This window comes from Antennarius striatus, chromosome 13, assembly GCF_040054535.1.
Source record: "Antennarius striatus isolate MH-2024 chromosome 13, ASM4005453v1, whole genome shotgun sequence".
Classification (NCBI taxonomy): Eukaryota; Metazoa; Chordata; class Actinopteri; order Lophiiformes; family Antennariidae; genus Antennarius; species Antennarius striatus.
The window spans coordinates 16,848,917-16,867,745 of record NC_090788.1 but is presented as its reverse complement, the minus strand read 5'-3'; the positions used below and the strand labels follow the sequence as shown (position 1 = coordinate 16,867,745).

Sequence of the window (18,829 nt, the reverse complement as noted above, 5' to 3'; positions counted from 1 at the left end):
ATCCGTGACTAGCACAGACGTCAAACAACATAACACCGCTCGGGTGTAGATCAGGGAGGCCATTCCTCTCAGTCACGCCCTTCCAGGTGTCTCCATCATTGCTGACATGTGCATTGAAGCCCCCCAGAAGAACAATGGAGTCCCCTACAGGGATCCCATGAAGGACCCCATTTAGGGACCCCAAGAATTCTGAATACTCCGTGCTGCTATTTGGTGCATATGCACAAATAAAAGTCCGAATTTTCCCTCCCACAGCCTTAAGGCATATGGAGGCGACCCTCTCATCCACCTGGGTACACTCCAACACAGCGGCGCTCAGCGGTGGGCTTATGAGTATCCCCACACCTGTCCTGCGCCTCACGCCTGATGCAACTCAAGAGAAAAACAAGGTCAAACCGCTATCCATGAGTTTGGATCGGGTACAAAGGCTATGCGTGGAGGTAAGCACCACTAGATCCAAATGGTAACGCACCACCTCAAACACAAGCTCCGGCTCCTTCCCCACCAGTGAGGTGACATTCCACGTCCCCAAAGCCAGCTTCTGCCACTCGGGTGTGATTCGTCGTGACCCCCTGTCGTCACTGCCACCCATATGGCAGTGCACCGGACCCCATCAATCTGTCATGCGGGTGGTGGGTCCACAGAAGTGGAAAAATCCATGTTGCCTTTTCGGGCTGAGCCCAGCAGAGCCCTCTGGCAGACTCAGCCACCAGGCGCTTGCTGAGCGCCTGGTGGTGGCTCCATACGTGGCCTGGCTCCAGACGTGGGCCTTGGGCTTCCTCCAGGCAGAATCACTTCTTTCCGTTCTCGGTTTCTGATGATAATGATGATTTATGCACATCGATCTCACATAGTCACTGCCCTTGGTAACTTACTCTTAGAATTTGGACACACAGGTTTCTCATCAGGTCTTTAAGTATGACTGCTCAAATTCTGTGGATAATTAATTTTTCATCTAGGTGGAACGTCTTACCTTTCACAGACATATGGAATGCATTTGAATGAATCTCAAGGCAAATCCAGATGGATTTGATATGATCAGCAAACATTTTTGAATGTTCAAATCAATGATCCTGTCCCATAAGTCTTCAATGTTAAAGAAAATGAAAAATCATCTTGAACTGCAAGAGAATTTTATTATCTCTTCCTGAGATCAAGATTATTGTGTGGGAAATTTCACAAAAGCAATTTGACATTATAGCAGAATGTGTAAATTCTCCTTCAGAGAGGCCAGCTTGTTGGTCTATCGAAGCTAAACTTCGGAATTCAGATTTTTTTTTCTATAAAAAAAACCACCTGAGATTTTCTCTTCACCTAAAAATTATTCATAGACTTATGACTTCGTACTTATAGGTTTGATTTTATTTACTTTGTTTTTTTTACTGACTGAGGACAGTCTCCTTTAGCAGAGCATCAGTTATGGACACTTGTGGCTCCGCCCACCGACACCGAAACCGGAAGTTCAGCTGTTGTTGACACACTGGAAGAAAATGGCTGCTACTCCGACTTTTTTTCAATGAAGACACTGATATTTCAATTTCATTTCGTTTTGCTGAATTGGAGCTACAGTGGACCGCTATGCAATCCAAAAGGCGAGTCCACCCTGTGTTCTCAGACTGATGTCCGTTTGTTGGTTTGCGTTTCGGAGGACGTAACATCATCAGGGTAGCTTGTAACTTAAGCTTACCCAGAAGGAACTGGGTAGCATGCTAATGCTAACCGTGCTAGCCTCAGCGGTCAGGCATCAACGAGCTTGTTGCTGTTCAACCGCTGTCTTAACTGGGCTCACAGTCACCAGAGTTCACTAACGTGAGCGACCAGTTCCATCACTTCTGAGACATATTATACATGTATTTAACTTTAATGAGGATTTTTAATGTGCAACAACTTAAATGCACTGTTGCTCGCTGTCGGTGTGTGGAATGTGACTGATCGGTGTGTAGCTGCCTTATTAACCTGTCACAACCAGTGTCTCCGTGATGATGTGTTGTGTTTGCTGCGTGTTGCTGTGCAGGGTGTGAATGGTGTCTCTAGGGAGGTGACTGTCTGCAGAGAGGACAGCATCGTCTACCTTCACTCGCCTCGCTGCTGGCGGTGGACCACAATGGTGAGTTTCATCTGTCTGGATTCAACGAAAACGTATATATTCAACGAAAGTGACGTGTATATATAAAGCATCCAAACAGAATACGTCTGCAGAACCAGTGCATCTTGTTTCCTCTTTGGCTGATCTGTTTTGTTTTTCTCTTATTCCCCAAAGCAACACGTTTTGGAATATGCATTGGATCGAGCCGAGGTAAAAACTATTATTTGTGTTATTGTTGTTATTATTAATTTGTGTATTTATGTGTGTTTGTAAGAAGAGAGTAATAGCATATACTTCAACTACTCAGATGCGTTCATTACATGTCAGCTTCATCCAGACACTATTCTTGCCGTCCTTCATTAATACAGCACATCTTCTGTTTCTCAGTACATTGTTGAAAGTGCTCGCCAACGACCAGCCAAAAGGAGAGTTTCATCCGGTGGGAGGAAGAGTTTGTATCAGAAGCTCTATGAGCTTTATATGGAGGAATGTGAGAAAGAGCCGGAGTCAAAGGTTAGTTATGACTCTGTATCCAAAGCTGTTAAAATCAATCCACTGGACTTAAAGAAAGTTCCTTGAAGACGTTCCACCTTTCATTCAAGAAGTTTCTTCAATTCTCAACCTTTGACCTGCGTGAGGTGTGGTCAGTGCTATTCATATTCTAATGACCATTATCAAGACCCGTCTGGCTTTTGATTGATGGGTTATCAAAGGGGGTTTGTTGAAATGTGAGTTTCACCCTGCCTTTGTATTTTAATAGGGATCATTAACATGAGTCACTTCAACCGAGTCAATCTGTTGAGTAGTTCTTTTGAGGAGGTTTTTATTTGTAAATCGGCGAAAGATGATGCCGCCAACCACCCCCTTTGTTCAGAGATGGCTTCTCCACTTAGACATGGAAGGCCAAAATCTGAACATTGGTATCCTGAAGTAAGTGTCCTTCTTCCTTGAGGTGAAGGAAGACTGCTGAATCCTTCTCATGAGGAATTGGTTCCTCTGTGTTGAGCCATGCCCTTGTGTTGTGGTGGTTGAAGAAACCTCTTGGACGAGAGGTGAAACGTCTTCATGGAACTCTCCTAAAGTCCAGTGGATTGATTTAAACAACTTTGGATAACCATGACTTGGATGAATGAGAACCTACACAGACATTATGACTGTGCAGTTATTGAATCTTTCAGTTCTGTTGGATATGAGTGTATTAATCCTCTATGTTACATTTATAACTCATAAAGAACGTTTTCAGAAAATGATGCCGGTTCTTTTTTTTTTCACATAAAATTGATGTGGTTGTTTTGTATTTTATTTTGCTAGTATGGAGGATTTGTCTCTAATGTATTTGTTTGTTGTCCTTTTGAAGAATTTGAGGAGAAATGTGAATCTGCTGGAGAAGCTGTTGTCTCAGGAGTCCATATCATGTCTTGTGGTCAATTTGTACCCTGGGAATGAAGGGTACTCTTTAATGCTCAGGGGCAAGAATGGATCTGGTAAGAGAAGACAATGAAATAAATACCATCCATGTGTTTTTCTGGTCTCTGCACCACAATTGTCCCAACTTTAACATTCAAACTGGCATTGTTTGCTAGATTCTGAAACCATCCGACTGCCATATGAAGAAGGGGAGCTGCTGGAGTACCTGGATGCCGAAGAGTTGCCTCCTATTCTAGTGGATCTGTTGGAGAAATCGCAGGTGTGTGCATATCTTTACATATACAAATGTCTGTACACAGGTATGTCAATTATTTGCAGATTTTGTAAGGATTTATCCCCAAGAACTTCAAATTCAAACATTCTGATTGTGACGTTTCATATTTAGTTAAATAATTTTAAATCACTGTCAAAATCACTTTTTGCTTTGTCGTCCTTTTTTGGCTCACATGTTGCATTCTGGCTCAGGTGAACATCTTCCACTGTGGCTGTGTAATAGTCGAGGTGAGAGACTACAGGCAGTCTTGTAATACCAAGATGCCCACCTATCAGAGTCGACACATCCTGTTGCGACCGACCATGCAGGTAAAAAAGCAGAATGTGGAAACTTCATTCATACTGGCTAAAACAATTAATACTCTACTGCCCTTTAACAAACCTGACTTTGACCAGAAACTGTTTTGAACTGACTTTCTTACCTGCAGACTCTGATCTGTGATGTACATGCCATGACCAGTGACCACCATAAGTGGACACAGGTGAGGTATCATATTTCTACCTCAGCTCCAAACAGAAGAATAGGTCCTTCCAGTGTTTCATTGCTGTCTTGATTTGCCTTTTATGTCCAATTGATTTAAACGTATCCTTATTCAATACAGCTTGAACCTCTAATTATATTATTTTTTTTAGTATTTGACATTACAGAAATACAGTAAGCTAATTATCTGTTTACAGTTTAATTCAGTCGTATAGAAGGTCCTTTCTGAGTCCTTTCAGCATTTGGCACAGGTTTTTTCAAGAGCGTCTGTTTTTCTGCTTTAGGATGACAAATTGCAGCTGGAGAGTCAGTTGATTTTGGCCACAGCTGAACCACTGTGCCTGGACCCTTCCATTTCTGTCACCTGCACAGCCAACCGTCTGCTATACAACAAACAGAAAATGAACACTCGCTCCATGAAACGGTACATGGAGAAAAAAAATCCTCATTTGTGAATGGAGGACATGAAGTTTGAAGTTCTGTGACTGTTAAAAGAAATGGTTTTCATAATCAAGCCGAATACTTTTGTTTTTATCTCCCATAGATGTTTCAAGAGACACTCTCGAGCAGCCCTGAATAGGCAGCAGGAGCTGTCCCACCTGCCCATGCCGCCACAACTACGACTTTACGACTACCTGCAGAGGAGGAAGGAGAGGAAACCTGCTCCCGTCATAGACCTGAAGATCTCAAAGATTGGAAATGTGAGTAGTCGATATGTACGCAGTTTTAAGGTGTGTACAGTATTCCCACTCTTAATCGCGCTTCAAGAAGCGCGGCTTCACTACATCGCATATTTTTAAAATTATATATACATAGTATTATGTATTGTCTTCGATAAGATGTAAGTTTCATCTCATCGAGGACAAGGGAGAGAGCGAGAGGCGAGGAGCAAGTGTCTCCCATGAGCTGTAGTCAGGTGATACCGTACGTGTATGCTATTGGCTGACAGCATCCGTGTGTGTGCTGCGTTCCGAGACTCACAGTTCCTCTTGCAAATTTAGAAAAGTGTAGTAATCAGTCTATAACAGTGTGGGAAAAGGTAATACAGCAATAATACAGTAATGTCAGTATGGAGAGGGTTCATAAACAATTAAATTATACATAAATAATAAAATAAATAGTTGGTTGATATATCGCGGATTTTCGTGTTTTGCGGGTGGTCCTGGAAAGCATTAACCTCGAGTAACGAGGGATTACTGTGTACACATTTTCCAGTCATTCACCCATCCGTTGCTCTATCAGAACACAAATCACAATCTAAACCAGGAGAAATTGCTTCTCAGACTTATGTGGAGTTGTGTTAAAATGTGTTCTAATTTCTCTAAGATTTTTCCTTTAAGACTGTTGGAAAATCTCTTAACGTTCATCATCGTAGGACAATGCACACTGTCATCGTCCAATCTTTTTTTTTTTCTTCTGCTTCTGTCCTCCTTTCTCCTCGACTGCCATCTCTTGCAGTGTGTTGACATGTGGAAGCAAAACAACTGCCAACTAACTGTACCAAAGGAAATTGATGTAAGTAGCACAATGCCTCTCTGCAAGACATCATTTGCACACTTGAGCCAACAACACTCAAAACCCACTCAATTCATAGTCTGGCAGTGCTAATAAAGGGTTTAACACACCAGATGGATTTGTTTGTGTGTTGCTCTAGGTGGAAAGGTATGCTGTGGTTGAGCGATCGCTGCAGTTGGAGGACTCTCAGCCCACTACTGTAATCTGGCCTGCTGAGGTAAGTGTGATATGTCTGTTAACACTTTCTGGATACAGGTCAAGGATGGCCGTTTGCTGCTGGGAATAGCCCAGGGGGCGTTTGTGTCCATTGTGAAATAAAATGGGACTTTTTTTTTTTTTTTCGTTCAAAATGACCATACAGCCTCTTGGCTTTGGAACATGGAAAATTGATCTCCCAAGTGGAGAGAGAACCTTAAACAGATTCATTTTTGACCAACCATGGAACTGCATTAAATGTGAAACATTTCTGAGTCTTACACATGTCTTTCCTATTCTGGAAAAAAAAGATGGTCTCCGACTGCACATTCACCACATCACAGCTTCTCCATCTATTAATGGCGCTGGGCTCTTTTTCACATATTTCCAACATTTTTCATCCCTTATGAAACTCGCTGAGATGGAAAGTAATATTTTCTGGTCGTTGGGCCATAAAACTGTTGATGCTGTGCCCAGGTAAGGTCAAAAGATCAGGCCGATTGCTAAACCGAGTATTAACATTTGTGACTACAATCAGACGACTGTTTACTTGGTTTGTGCCGTCACTGTTCTTCTCTTTTCCATCCATCCTCTGTCTTTTGTCACCTGGTCGTAAACGTTTTTTTTATTATTTGTTTAAGTCAAAACTGTTCACAGAAGCTGAAGTCAGCACTTATTTTTCTTTAACATGCTCAGTAGACTTAACTGCCACAGTGATGTTGCCGTATTTTGCCTACTGGATTTTAATACACTGAAGTCATCAGACACTCAATCAACTTAAATAAATGAAACATGAAAAGGTGCTTGTTAAGTTTATTAAGTTTTGGAGTCTTTCCACATCATGGAGCAGACGCATTAATTATTTTTCATTTTGATCGTGTAGGCTTTCGTTTTGGATCAGCCCGCCGTCTCTTAGCGGTGGTGGAGAAGTGAGCCAAATAATGAACATAGATTGAGATCGGTGTAAGAAACAAGTTATTTTCTGATTTCACAGTGGAGGCAATCTGAAGCGTTAATAATACAAATAACCCACAGCACCACACAGCCCTGCAGGAAGGTGCAGCATTGATGAATTTTTTTATGAATTCATACAAACTACACACGTCTGCAGCTCTTTTTACATCCATGACAGACCTAGCAGAGGAAAGATGTCAAATGATGTAATGGTTGCAGTGTTTTTTAGCCTCACACTGTGTGTACTGTTATTGGCTGGAGGGGAAACAAGCCTTAAAGGCTCAGAAACAGACAAACACATTGAAAACTGGATATTCAGATTGCTTTTCAGATAAGGATCCTTAGACTAAGTATGAAAAAATAACAGAGAAAAGTAATGCAATGAACTTATCATAATCAATCCATGACAGAGGAGAGTTAATTCCAATTTTTTTGGCTGACCCAAAGGCGGTCGGCACAAGTGTGACAACACTGAACTCATTTGTTCATTTTCTTTCTCCATTTTGTTTACCCAGGAAGTTGTAGATGACTACACGTTTGAGTGTGAGGTGGGGGGCCAAGCCCAGAAGACCAAGGTGTCCATCTTCCAGTCACTTGGAGACCCGCTGGTTTATGGAAAGATCTACTGTGCCAAAGAACAAAAAGCCGAGGAGGACAGCACAGACCTGAAGCTCATTCACCCCCCGTGAGACCTGTTTGTTCGACCAGTTCAGTATATCAGTCTGATACTCCGCTCTAGATTTGCTCATCTTCATCTCTCATGTCTGTTCACAGCTTCCTCATAGGCTCAAAGATCGATGCAGATCGGTGAGTCGATGTCGTTTATTTCTGATGAGAAGCTAAACATGTTCGACTCTGAGGCTGCTAGCCTGGTTTAACTTTTGTTCTATGTGTGTTTCATAGATTTCTCACTCAGTACAAAGGAGTGTATGAGAGAGATGTGAAGTGTCAGGTCAAGATGTCCCATAACTCAGGCAGCGTGGGACCGGGTCCCCCCTCGCCAGGCAAAGAAGAGGTGAATCCTCCTCATGAGGCTGTAGAATCACGTCAGGAATGACTTTATGCTCTCCTTTACTTTGTGAGAACTGATTTAGCTGACATGTACAGTAATCTCGTGTGATATACGGTGTTTCTTTTAATTGATCAAAAAATACGTCTTTGATTTTTGATGTTTTGAGCCTGCACAACACTTCAGGTTTAGGATCAACTCTGTTAGACAATTACTTGGCTAAAAACTGCTTTTAAATGTCATCTGCAGGGTGAGGGTATTTCTCCACTGGTCCAGACGTCTGTTTTGGGAAAAGGGGTGAAGCACCGACCCCCTCCCATCAAACTGCCTTCAGGATCAAGCAGCAGCTCCTCAGGTACAGCTTGTAGAGAGAATGAAAAGGATTGAGGGCAGTTTCACAGAACACTAACACAGAGAGAAAAAAGAATGGTTTTAATGGTTTGATTTGTGTTTAAAAAAATCCCGAAGTTGCCATTTATGGTAGATTTCAGACCACCAAATAGTTTGAAAATGAAAGGGTTAAATTTTCACCCTTTGATGAAAGGAATTCTGGAAATTGTAAGACAATCATGACCTAAAGTAGGCAAGACAGATTGGTGGAGAAAGGTTGAGACCAACCTTAAATGGCAACAAAGAAAAATCTCTGGTCTGCATCAGACGTCATCGTTCGATTAAGTCTAACAGCTCTGAAGTGTCGGAGGTTTTGCTTTTCCTTTCAAGGCTAGTATTAAAGCAGCTGACAGATACTAAGGTCAGAAACAAGAGAACTGAAGTAAGAGGTCACACCCATGGTGTGACCATACGCTTATTTAACCTAGAGTTCTATTTTAAGTGATGGACTCTGTGTAATTGCCTCCAAGCATAAACAGTGTAATAGAAGTGGACGCAGCCTGTGGACTACGGATTTGAAGCCTTTATTTCCTTTGCTATATTGAATTATAAGAAGTGACCTGAAGAAAGGATGGAGCTTGGGGAATAGTTTTATAAAGTATAAGCTATTTTGTTTTAGCCGGACTGAACTGCAGTGAAAACAAACTTGGTAATGGAGACCCTAAAATCACTATTCTTCATGTTGAAACAATTGTAGTCGCCTCCTGCTGACCATTATAAATACTGCAGCTTTAAGGTACAACATCGATCGTCACTTTTCAGACCCAGAGGCGTCCGCTGCTGTTATACAGCCTTTGCTCACTAGCCAGAGTGGAGACACACATATTCAGTTGTCCTGGTTGGGGTGCAGTAAATATCCCCACATCTCTTTTTCTCGTCAGGTAACCCGTATAGTTCACAAACCACCAGTGGTCTACTCAAGTGCCCTACGCCCCCTCCGGCCAAAAGCCAGTCTCTAAACAGGAAGCACTCCATGGAGCTGGGCCAGTTGGGCCTGCTGTCGCCTGCCTCTCTCTCCCCCATGGGCTCCACACAGAGTGAGTACAGCTGGCGCTGAGAAACTGTGGAGCTTTCATCAGTCACACTTGAGAGTGAGATGCAACGGAACGTTTTACATCAGCTCCTCTCAAGCTGAGTAGAGCTGATGTAAAACGTTCCATTTCTCCAGTAATGTGAAATGTTCCAGTTCTTAAATAATACGGCGGAACACGAAAGAATAACTACAGGGACTTATCTGAGCGCAGTTGGAGCACGTGGAATATGAAATCAGAACACGCATTTCCCGGTAGTATTATGACTAAATCCAGCTGCTACACAGATCAGAAATTGAGGTGAAGTTTTCACATGAAAAGAGCGTCATTGCCTTTAACCCTGTTATGTGCGACTAGATAGTAAATACTTCACAAATCCAACAATAAATTTACGTGTAATATGTATTAAAGTTTTTCACATTCATGTCTGCCTTACAGAAGGATTTTACTAAATTTCTTGTTTCAGGATCGGGGACTCCTAAGCCATCCACTCCCACACCCACCAACACACCGTGCTCGACCCCACACCCCGCTGACGTCCTGTCAGCTCCTCTCTCGGTGACCCCGACCCCATCGGATCCTCCGTTGACTCAGAACCAGTCGCAGCCCGCCCTCCTCACGTCCTTCGCCCAGCAGCAGCTGGCGCTGAGCCAGCCCCTGCCCGTTATGACCATTCCCCTGCCCACCATGGGTACGTCGATCACCACAGGCACCACCTCATCGCAGGTCATGGCCAACCCCGCAGGGCTCAATATCATCAACGTGGTCAGCTCTGTCTGGTAAGAGAATACATCACATCCGATGCCGTTTGTCTGCCGATCGTTGCTGTTCGTGACAAATCTGTGCTGTTTGTGTAGCAGCCCTCAGACCCTGATGAGTGGCTCCAATCCAATGCTGGGTCCAGGCCTTAACCTGAGTGGAATCATTCCATCTGGAGGACTGATGCCCACCATGCAGTCAGCAGCACAAACTGGTGAGTTAATGCAGTCCATGTATGTATGAGTGACTCAGTGATGATTTGAGAGGGTTGAACACACATTAGCTGTTCTAAGAACCAACAGAGTGACTTAATACTTCAAACTCTGTATAACGTACAGTGTATTAGAAGGATGTAATATCACTCAGACCCATCCCAACCTCTCAGGAAAAAAAAAAAATCCTCAATAAATTGCTATTACATAAAGTGAAAAGTTGGAGGAGGATTTGGAAGAAATTATTCAGCAAACTCCACCTTCCATGATTGGTTGAGTTAGTCAAAACATTTCAATAAACCTAGCAGAATGTTGTAAAAGTAAAAGGAAGCATGAGACATTTACAGTGTGCAGCACCAGCGCAGTAATTATATATTATACAAAGTAGTGAGGAACACTCTGTGCACGTCTGTTTGAGTGTAACCCTGCTTTGTGTTGCAGGGAGTCATTTTGGCCTGAACAACAGTGCTGGGCTGAGACCCCTGAACCTACTGCAGGTACGACTCTGCCCGTCCGTCTGTTATACTGGTAGGAGCATGCACTGAGTATTTGTTTGGTACAGTAACCCATCCTGATCCTGCACTAGTGTCACCTCATCTGGAATAGTGAAGAGCTGTCTGTCGATCAGATGCACAGCTCACTTTCCTCCACCCCCCTGAACCTCCCTGCAGGCTTGTAGTGACCCCACTTCCTGGGGCTGTTCTAGTCCTGACACCCAGATAGCGTAGCGGTCGTGTTATTTTGCATCATGAGATCATGCTGTTAATTCTCCCGTTTCCCTTTTGTCCTTTTGTGCACCCTCTGTTTTCCATCTCTCCATCAACTTAATTCTCATTTCCCGTTTCGTTATCCCCACCCCCCACTCCACTGTTTGTTTGTTGTGTGTATCTATGTGTGTGTGTGTTTGGTGTTTTACATCTCCAGATCCCCACCGGTCCTCTCATCTTTAACTCTCTGCAGCAGCAGCAGCTGTCTCAGTTCTCACCGCAGCAGAGTCAGTCAGCCACTTCCAGCCCTCAACAGCAGGGGGAGACGGTGAGACACACAGTCAGAAATCATTGACACACTGAAAAGCATGTACAGACAGTAATCCAATGCAAACTACTTAGTTTGGTTAGGGAGGATGACAAATGACATAAGGACCACTGTAGAAAAACCGAAGCCAGTCAGTCATACGGGTTTGGGCCGGAGTGATCCAAATGGACCAGTATGACTTTCAACTGAGAAATTGCTGCATGTGTGAACCAGAGTGTGAGGAACAAGGAGAGAAAAGCCCAGCATCCATCTGTGCTGAGGTGATTCTGACATTTTGAAGACAACGCTGCAACCACTCCCAAAGAGCCTCGTAACGGCTGAACCCAGAGAAAGGCCGACATCAAAGTCATCTTGAAGACCAAAGTGTAATCTTTAAAAAGATTTTGACAGCATTGCTTGTTTTTCATATACAGTATGCACACGCACGCACGCACACACACACACACACACACACACACACACTAACAGGATGGTTTCGATATACAGCTCCTCAAAACTGCTGGTCACAATCCATAGAATTTTCATACTTGCTTTGTCGGGTCCGTAGAAGTGTGGATTATTTTATTTTTTTACTTTTTTAACCAATGATTTTTTTTTTCAATTCTGTTAGTATTTTGCTGCTGATTTTATCAGCGCTGTCTTTAACTTTTTATCCAAATCTGTACAATTTGAGTTTTTCCATTTGGAAAACTTTTACACTTTATCAGATTTTGTGCTTATTCCTTCTTGTTTTCTGTTTCTTTTCTTTGTTACTTTGAGCAGTGTTAGAGAATCGTCTTTGTAAAGTCCTGACATACAAGTGGAGAGGAATTTCATAGCTTGCGTTTAATTAGATTTTTTCACAGGTTGCTGCTTAAATATGTGTCATTAGTGGATGGTGAAATCTCTTTGACCTGGTGTGTTTTGTCGTGTTGTGTGACCTCTGACCCTCTTTGCAGGGAGACCAGGGCTCGGATCAAAGTTTAGGAAACCAGCAAACCGCCGTCATCAACCTAGGAGTCGGGGGCTTCATGTCTCCACAAGCAGCAGGTGTGAACCACACACACACACACACACACACTGACACACACACACACACACACACACACAGAAATACACATGAAACCCTCTACATCTCTTCTTTCGTTCAGTCCATTAGCTTCTGAGAAACAGACACCATGTCTCTAAATAGTACTAAGATTTACTACTGTATATATTGTTGTTGTTTCTATACATTAGGCTCACAGTCTGTATTTGTTGTGATGGTTTGACTGTAGTTAGCCTTTGTTTCTCTGAGTGGAGCATTAACAACTGACAGGAGAGACTCAACTTCCCCTTCTTCTCTGCTACATTCTTTTTTTTTTTATTGTTGCTCTTGTTTTTTGCCCCCATCCCTTTTTCTTTCCCTTCTGTGCTGTCTCGCTATCCTGTTTCTCAACCTGTCCTTTTATCCTCACACCTTTCCACTCCATTCATTCTCTCATAAAACACTTTAAAATGTCTGTGCATATTTACTTGTGCTGACGGCGCTTCCTTCGTTATCTCTTTTCGTCTTTCTCTTTCTTTATGCGGGATTTTACTTCGCTGAAACTACAACTTCCTCATCCTCCCCTCCAAACTTTTCAATGCCTCCCTTTGTGCATTTCCTCCCTTCATTCTCCACTCCATCGTTCTTCTACTTCTCTCCCACTTGCCGTTACATCCTCTGGGGCTCCCTGTCTCCCTCCTACCCCCTTAGTGCTGTCCCAGTTGGGCTGTGGGCTGGACGGGTCTGGGCCCCCGCTGCCTTCTCCAAGGTTTCAGCAGCAGCACCAGCCACAGATCCAAGTAATGCTGCAACTTTAACATCTGTATACACATATTCACATTAATAGGACACTGAGACATCAGCCGAGTCTCCATGCCTTTACCTAGCGGGTTGGTGTGTGTTGTGCTAAACTACAAGCTGTCAGGGGATGATCATTTCACATCATTTCTGAGTAGAGTTTGATAAAATCTTTTTTAAATGATTGTTTACAACATGTCACAAAAAATTTTCTGTCTCAAAAGGACCCTGAAATTTAAAGGCTCGTCTTTTAAAAGCGTTTAGTGTACAAACCATGTAAGAAATACTTTTTATAGCAAAGCTTTTACTGTTTCTTCTGTGGCAAATGAATCTTTTGAATGAGGGTATATGTAGTAGTAGTTCAACTGTGTAACCAACTGGCCTGATTTTATCTGTTATAGAGCCACACCATTCACACCATCATGTGCTGTATGTTTCGTTAATATGTTGTCTGATGAACACCGCAGCAGTACCAGTACTCCCAGCAACCCTCACACACACACACACACCAGAGCTTGTGGCACTTCCAACGGCAGCAACTAACAGCGTGTTGAACCGGGAGGCATGCTCTCTCTTTAACGGCAGGACGGGCTGCTTCCTGCTTAAATGCTGCTGGTTGTGTCCTGACAGAGTAGCTATCACTGGCCGTGGGCATGAATCCTGAGGTGCTGGAAGAGGGTTTTTTTTTTGTTTTTTTTCCCCTGTTGAAGTTGCTGACTGTCAGCAGAAAGGCAGAAAACATTGCTGAGCTGCATGTCTGTTATCGGGATCACAGCCAGTAATTTTATGTCTCCAGAATGGCACTGGTGCTGCTTGACTGTATCCTATGTCACACTCCAACCTGCCCCAGATCTGTATCTCCTTCCCCTCTCCCTCTGCAACCCATTAACCACCCTTCTGTTCCCCCCTCTTGTATGTCATATCAGTCTTCAGTTCAGCTTCACTAACACATGCCATAGATGTTTACGATGCAGTACCGTTTGATTCCAGTTTCAGCAAGAGAGCCCATTTTAACACTCGTGCCAGTTTTTAACTTTGCTAAAGGTGCTTCCACACACACACGATAACTCCACTGACACACACACACACGTGCATTCTGTTGCTTGCCTTTAACGCACTCAATTCTCCTCTGACACGTTTTGTTTCTCACCCTCCTCCCCTGCTGGACAGTTGCAATTCTTGCAGCACCAAATGCAGCAGCAGCAAATGGCTATGGGAGCAGCAGCTCCTCAGGGGGGGCCGCCACAACAACATACCGCCAGCCAACCAAGAAGTAAGAGGAAGAGGAGCCTCCCGCAGCCCCTCCCTAAGTCATGAGGAAAATCACGCCCAAGAACTCCTCCCCCCCCCCCCGCCACACAAAAAAAAACATGAATGATCCATACTGTGCTCTTTGTCTGCCTCACTGTGGACACTGCAGACAAAGAAAAAACACTTGTTTTTTCTGTGTGTCTTTTTCTAGCTGACAAATTTGTATATAACGATCGTCAGAAGTTTTGGAGAATCCAAAACTGTGTCCGCCATAGAGGAAGGGTTTTTTAGAACAGGGAGCCCTGCACTAAAAGAATCTAAATATTTTTTTCGAGATGAAATAAGAAGACGTTTCTCACAGGTAGCGGACTTTCACAGTAACGTGTCGCCCCTTCAGGAAAACTTTTCACTATGGGTGTGCCCCCCCCAACCCCCCCGTGAATCAAGAGGATAATGAATGCACGTTCTCAGAGGATTCCAAATGAGCCTGCCTCTGCTTTGGTTGACCCTGGTAGTATCTGCCCTTTAAGCACGGATCCCAGCTACGTTGATCGACACCAAAATCCTCCACGTAACCATTACATTGTGAAGATGCAAATCTGATCTCGGCGCAGTGCCTGGGGGCAGCTCTCTACCTCTCAGTCTGTTGGAAGTGCTTCTTCTGTCTGCTGTCTAGGCACAGGGCTCAACCGAGGGACTCAGAATCAACATGCAAGACGGTGTATCTGCTTTTGTACAGCACATTTTGAAAAGGCATTATTTCCTTTTAATGAGTTCAGGAGCCATGAGCGTATTCTTGTGAGACATTTCTGGACACACAGATAATTTTTTAAGCAGTCTTTGTCAGCAGTTTTATTGTTATTAAAAAGTATATATATTGACATTGAAAAATACAGCTTTTAGATAAAAATACATGTATGAGGCTCTTTATTTCACGGGTTTTACACTACATGTGACACGATCGATAAGAGCCTGGATCTCTCTCTGTCTGGTCGTTGCTTTGCTGATACACTCCTGCAGCTTCTCTCCAGACAGCGGCGTTCCACCTGAACCAGAGGGAAAACATCACAGGCATAAATTTATGTAACAATATGTTTATGTGGATTTCCTCATACTGCATGAGTTCCTCTGCTTAGCAGTGAGTTGAACCAAACTCTAAAATCTTCTCCTTCAGAGTAGTGCAGGTAGAATTTGTCTCACATGAGGCAAAAAGAGTTTCAACTATGGTAAAACATATTTGATTACCTACTAAAGTTGAGGATTTGTTTTAAGACTCACAAACTAATAAAATCACTAACTAATGAAATGTCCTTGCAATGCACCAAAGGGTGATAAACAAGTCTATTGTTATGTGACTTTAAAATAGTCTACCCATGAAAAATTCAAAAGACTTCTAAATCAAAAATAATCAAATACACCACTACCTATCATGGTTCATATAAATGAAGAACTAACCAGATGTGCTCGGGATGAAAAAAATGATTAGAGACAGGTTTAGTGATCACTATAAAAACTTCATCAAGTTTAAAAATACAAGTTTAAAAAGCTTAAGTATACTAACACTAAGATAACAGTATTAATTGTACAGGTTAAAATACAACCTTTGTCTTTTTGAACAAAAAATCAATGGTAGATGAGCTTATTCAATCCTGCATTTTTGACATTAGGGGTTTCTGGAGAGTTTTTCTGTTGTGTTATCCATCAAAAATCAACATAAGTTGCACACAATAATGACGGTCTTCCTAACCTGGTTTGTGAAGAGCACAGAGTCGCTGCTCTTCATCCATCACCACTGTTAGCTGAGCGGTGGACAGACTCTCCTCCTCCACTGTGGGGTCGACCACCATGATGGAGCTGCACAGAGAGCAAACATTTCCTGTCATCCTTGCAAGCACAGACTGCAGATTTTATAACCCACACACACCGACAACAACACACTTACTCATCAAAGACACAAAAGGAGACGCTGACTGGATGTTTGTGAATGTGCAGCCTATGTTTCTTCTCTGTATTCACCACTGGTGCACATGTCTCTGAGCTAATGGTGACCTCTGGAAGCTGTGCTGCAGAGACAAGACAACTGACTTCAATACACTAAAATAAAACAGATCTCTTGGTGGGAAAGGAGGTGGGAAAGCATGTGTGTTCATGAAAAATTATTTGTGAAAAATTATTACAGCAGTTAAAGACAAATAAGTGTTGTTTTTTATTTAGCGATAAACTATGGTTTTTCTTGCACATACTATCCTTCAGAGCAGCCAGCAGGGCAATGACACAGGCGTCCAACACATTCCCATCATAGTCCAGACACATCAGGTCACAGTAGAGCACCCAGCAGAGCTACAATGATAGGAAGCAGAATCAGGACCAAAGAACAGGATGTACAACAAACACAATCTGACAGGTCCTGTGTTTGTCCCTGATTCTGCATTTACCTTCCCTCTATCGATGCACAAGTCCTCCGTTTGTATTATTTCAGCACTGCAACACCCCAAAAAACAAAGAACAGTGGCAGGTATTCAGAAGGTGTAACACACCTGTATGTGTGGTGAAGTGAGTATCAAGGCAGTTTAAAATCTCGCACCTTTCAATAACATCAGCGACGAACTGGCTGGCAGCCTGGGCCTGTTCTCCTGGTGGACCCGGCCGAAACCGGGTGGAACACAGAGGGGGCAGGTCCACATTTGGCACTACACAAGGATATGTAAGTGTCATTTAGCAAAAGCTAATACAAAAGCATTCAATACACACAATAATTACTGAATCACAAAACGTCATCCGGATTTAAATAAGTATTATCTTAGTAAATTTAAATGACATAATGTCTATTACATACACCAGATAAATGCTACAAAATTAAATATTACTACACAATTAGCCTCTTTAGTTAACTGTTGATAGAATTACAATTAGTAAATAACAATATGGGAGATTATTAAAAGAAAATTCTAAAAATAAAAAAAATCCTATTTTAAACATGACTAGTAAAAGGAGGTGCAAACTTATTTCCCTGATTTGACCTACCGATGTAACCCTTCCCTGGTGCCTCCACTGTAGGGTTTGCAAGCTCCTGTGACGGAGAAACAAGAAATCTGTAGGTTTCTGTTTAACTTTCAGGATTAGTTTCAGAGGTTTTCAACTATATTCGTTTACCGCTTTGATTCCACAGATGACCGTAGTGTTTCCAACCTTCACCAAGGCTGAACCACATGCAGTGGATATAGATCCTGAACAGGTAGATCAAAGGTAAACACACTGATGCATCATGAAGGACATGAAGTCACTGTGTGTGTGTGTGTTGTGTGTGTGTGTGTGTGTGTGTGTGTGTGTGTGTGTGTGTGTGTGTGTGTGTGTGTGTGTGTGTCACCTATGTTCAGCGTTGTGGTTCTGAACTCTGACAGCTCCCGCCCATCAGGTCGACAGTTTTCCTTCTGAAACAGAATAAATGAGAAACCGTCCCTCGTCACTCAGCAGAACATTCATTCATTCATTCATTCATTCATGCATTCATTCATTCATTCATTTATCCGTGGGATGAACATGGAAAAGTGTTGCGTTCACTGACCAGAAAGCTCCTGTGGTATTCCAGAGGCTCAGCAGTCCTGTTGGAATACAAGTTCACACGACAGGAAGAGGAATGTAGTTTCCAGCTTACAGAGAATTAATATGATGTGAATGTGTGGGATAACGGTACAACAGGGCGAACTTCATCAGTGAATTACATGGGTTTCCAACGCGAGTCGTTTGCTTTAAAATTTACTGAAATTCATAAATTATTAGTGCTAAGTAAACTCGTTTAACAAAACTGACACGTGGCTAAAACTAAAACACACATCCTAATAATCTTTAGTATATAATAGCTAAAAGTTATTAGTCTTACTTGTAACCAGCCGCCATGTTGTTTTGATAAACCACGTGAACGGGCTGTGAACTACGGTGGCCGGGAGGATCAGAAGCTGCGACTTTTGTCCACAGCCTGAAATAAGTACTGTACTGTAACGGGATTTTCAAGTGTGTGTGTGTGTGTGTGTGTGTGTGTGTGTGTGTGTGTGTGTGTGTGTGTGTGTGTGTGTGTGTGTGTGTGTGTGTGTGTGTGTGTGTGTGTGTGTGTGTGTGTGTGAAGAAGTTGTAAAGTTACAGGTCTTTTGCTTTCAGATTGTCCCTTTAGGGGTCTCCACAGCCTGTCATCTTTTTCTATGGCAATTTCTATTTTCTGTGTCTTCCTCTTTGAAATTGAAATTGAAATTAAAAGTTTTTTGTCAAGTACTTCAATTTTTTTGTCTGTTTGTATAAATCACAACTCTATTTGTAATTCAGAAATAATGTCTTTGAGGTATTTGATTACTGAAGAATTAATTTTCTGTATGCACAACAAATTAAGACTATCTGTTTGATGTTGTGTAAAA

General features: G+C 42.6%; 2 protein-coding genes across 6 annotated transcripts; one reads left to right on the top strand and one right to left on the bottom strand.

Annotated features, from left to right (window-relative positions):
* The first annotated feature begins 1,476 nt into the window (after positions 1–1,476).
* On the top strand, positions 1,477–14,489 carry supt20 (SPT20 homolog, SAGA complex component). 5 transcript variants are annotated; one of them, XM_068331551.1, is made up of 24 exons: positions 1,477–1,592; positions 2,015–2,107; positions 2,261–2,296; positions 2,474–2,599; positions 3,444–3,570; positions 3,670–3,773; positions 3,980–4,096; positions 4,216–4,269; positions 4,553–4,692; positions 4,813–4,969; positions 5,727–5,783; positions 5,923–6,000; positions 7,448–7,617; positions 7,707–7,739; positions 7,836–7,947; positions 8,191–8,296; positions 9,213–9,368; positions 9,829–10,141; positions 10,223–10,335; positions 10,775–10,830; positions 11,258–11,368; positions 12,307–12,397; positions 13,086–13,174; positions 14,343–14,489. In XM_068331551.1, the coding sequence occupies exons 2-24, from the start codon at positions 2,105–2,107 to the stop codon at positions 14,487–14,489; spliced, it is 2,496 nt and encodes an 831-aa protein (XP_068187652.1). In that variant the 5' UTR covers positions 1,477–1,592; positions 2,015–2,104. The 5 variants fall into 5 exon arrangements, with proteins under 5 accessions (XP_068187652.1, XP_068187654.1, XP_068187651.1 ...); XM_068331553.1 differs by having other exon boundaries at positions 10,220–10,335; positions 12,316–12,397; XM_068331550.1 differs by having other exon boundaries at positions 10,220–10,335.
* Positions 14,490–15,328: 839 nt separating this feature from the next.
* exosc8 (exosome component 8) lies at positions 15,329–18,333 on the bottom strand. Its single transcript, XM_068331556.1, has 11 exons — positions 18,304–18,333; positions 17,989–18,025; positions 17,791–17,854; positions 17,577–17,650; positions 17,448–17,493; positions 17,008–17,113; positions 16,859–16,904; positions 16,667–16,763; positions 16,366–16,486; positions 16,171–16,277; positions 15,329–15,469 (listed from the first exon to the last, which is right to left on the bottom strand). Exons 1-11 carry the CDS (start codon positions 18,318–18,320, stop codon positions 15,351–15,353), a joined length of 834 nt encoding a protein of 277 aa, XP_068187657.1. The 5' UTR covers positions 18,321–18,333; the 3' UTR covers positions 15,329–15,350.
* Positions 18,334–18,829: the final 496 nt, after the last annotated feature.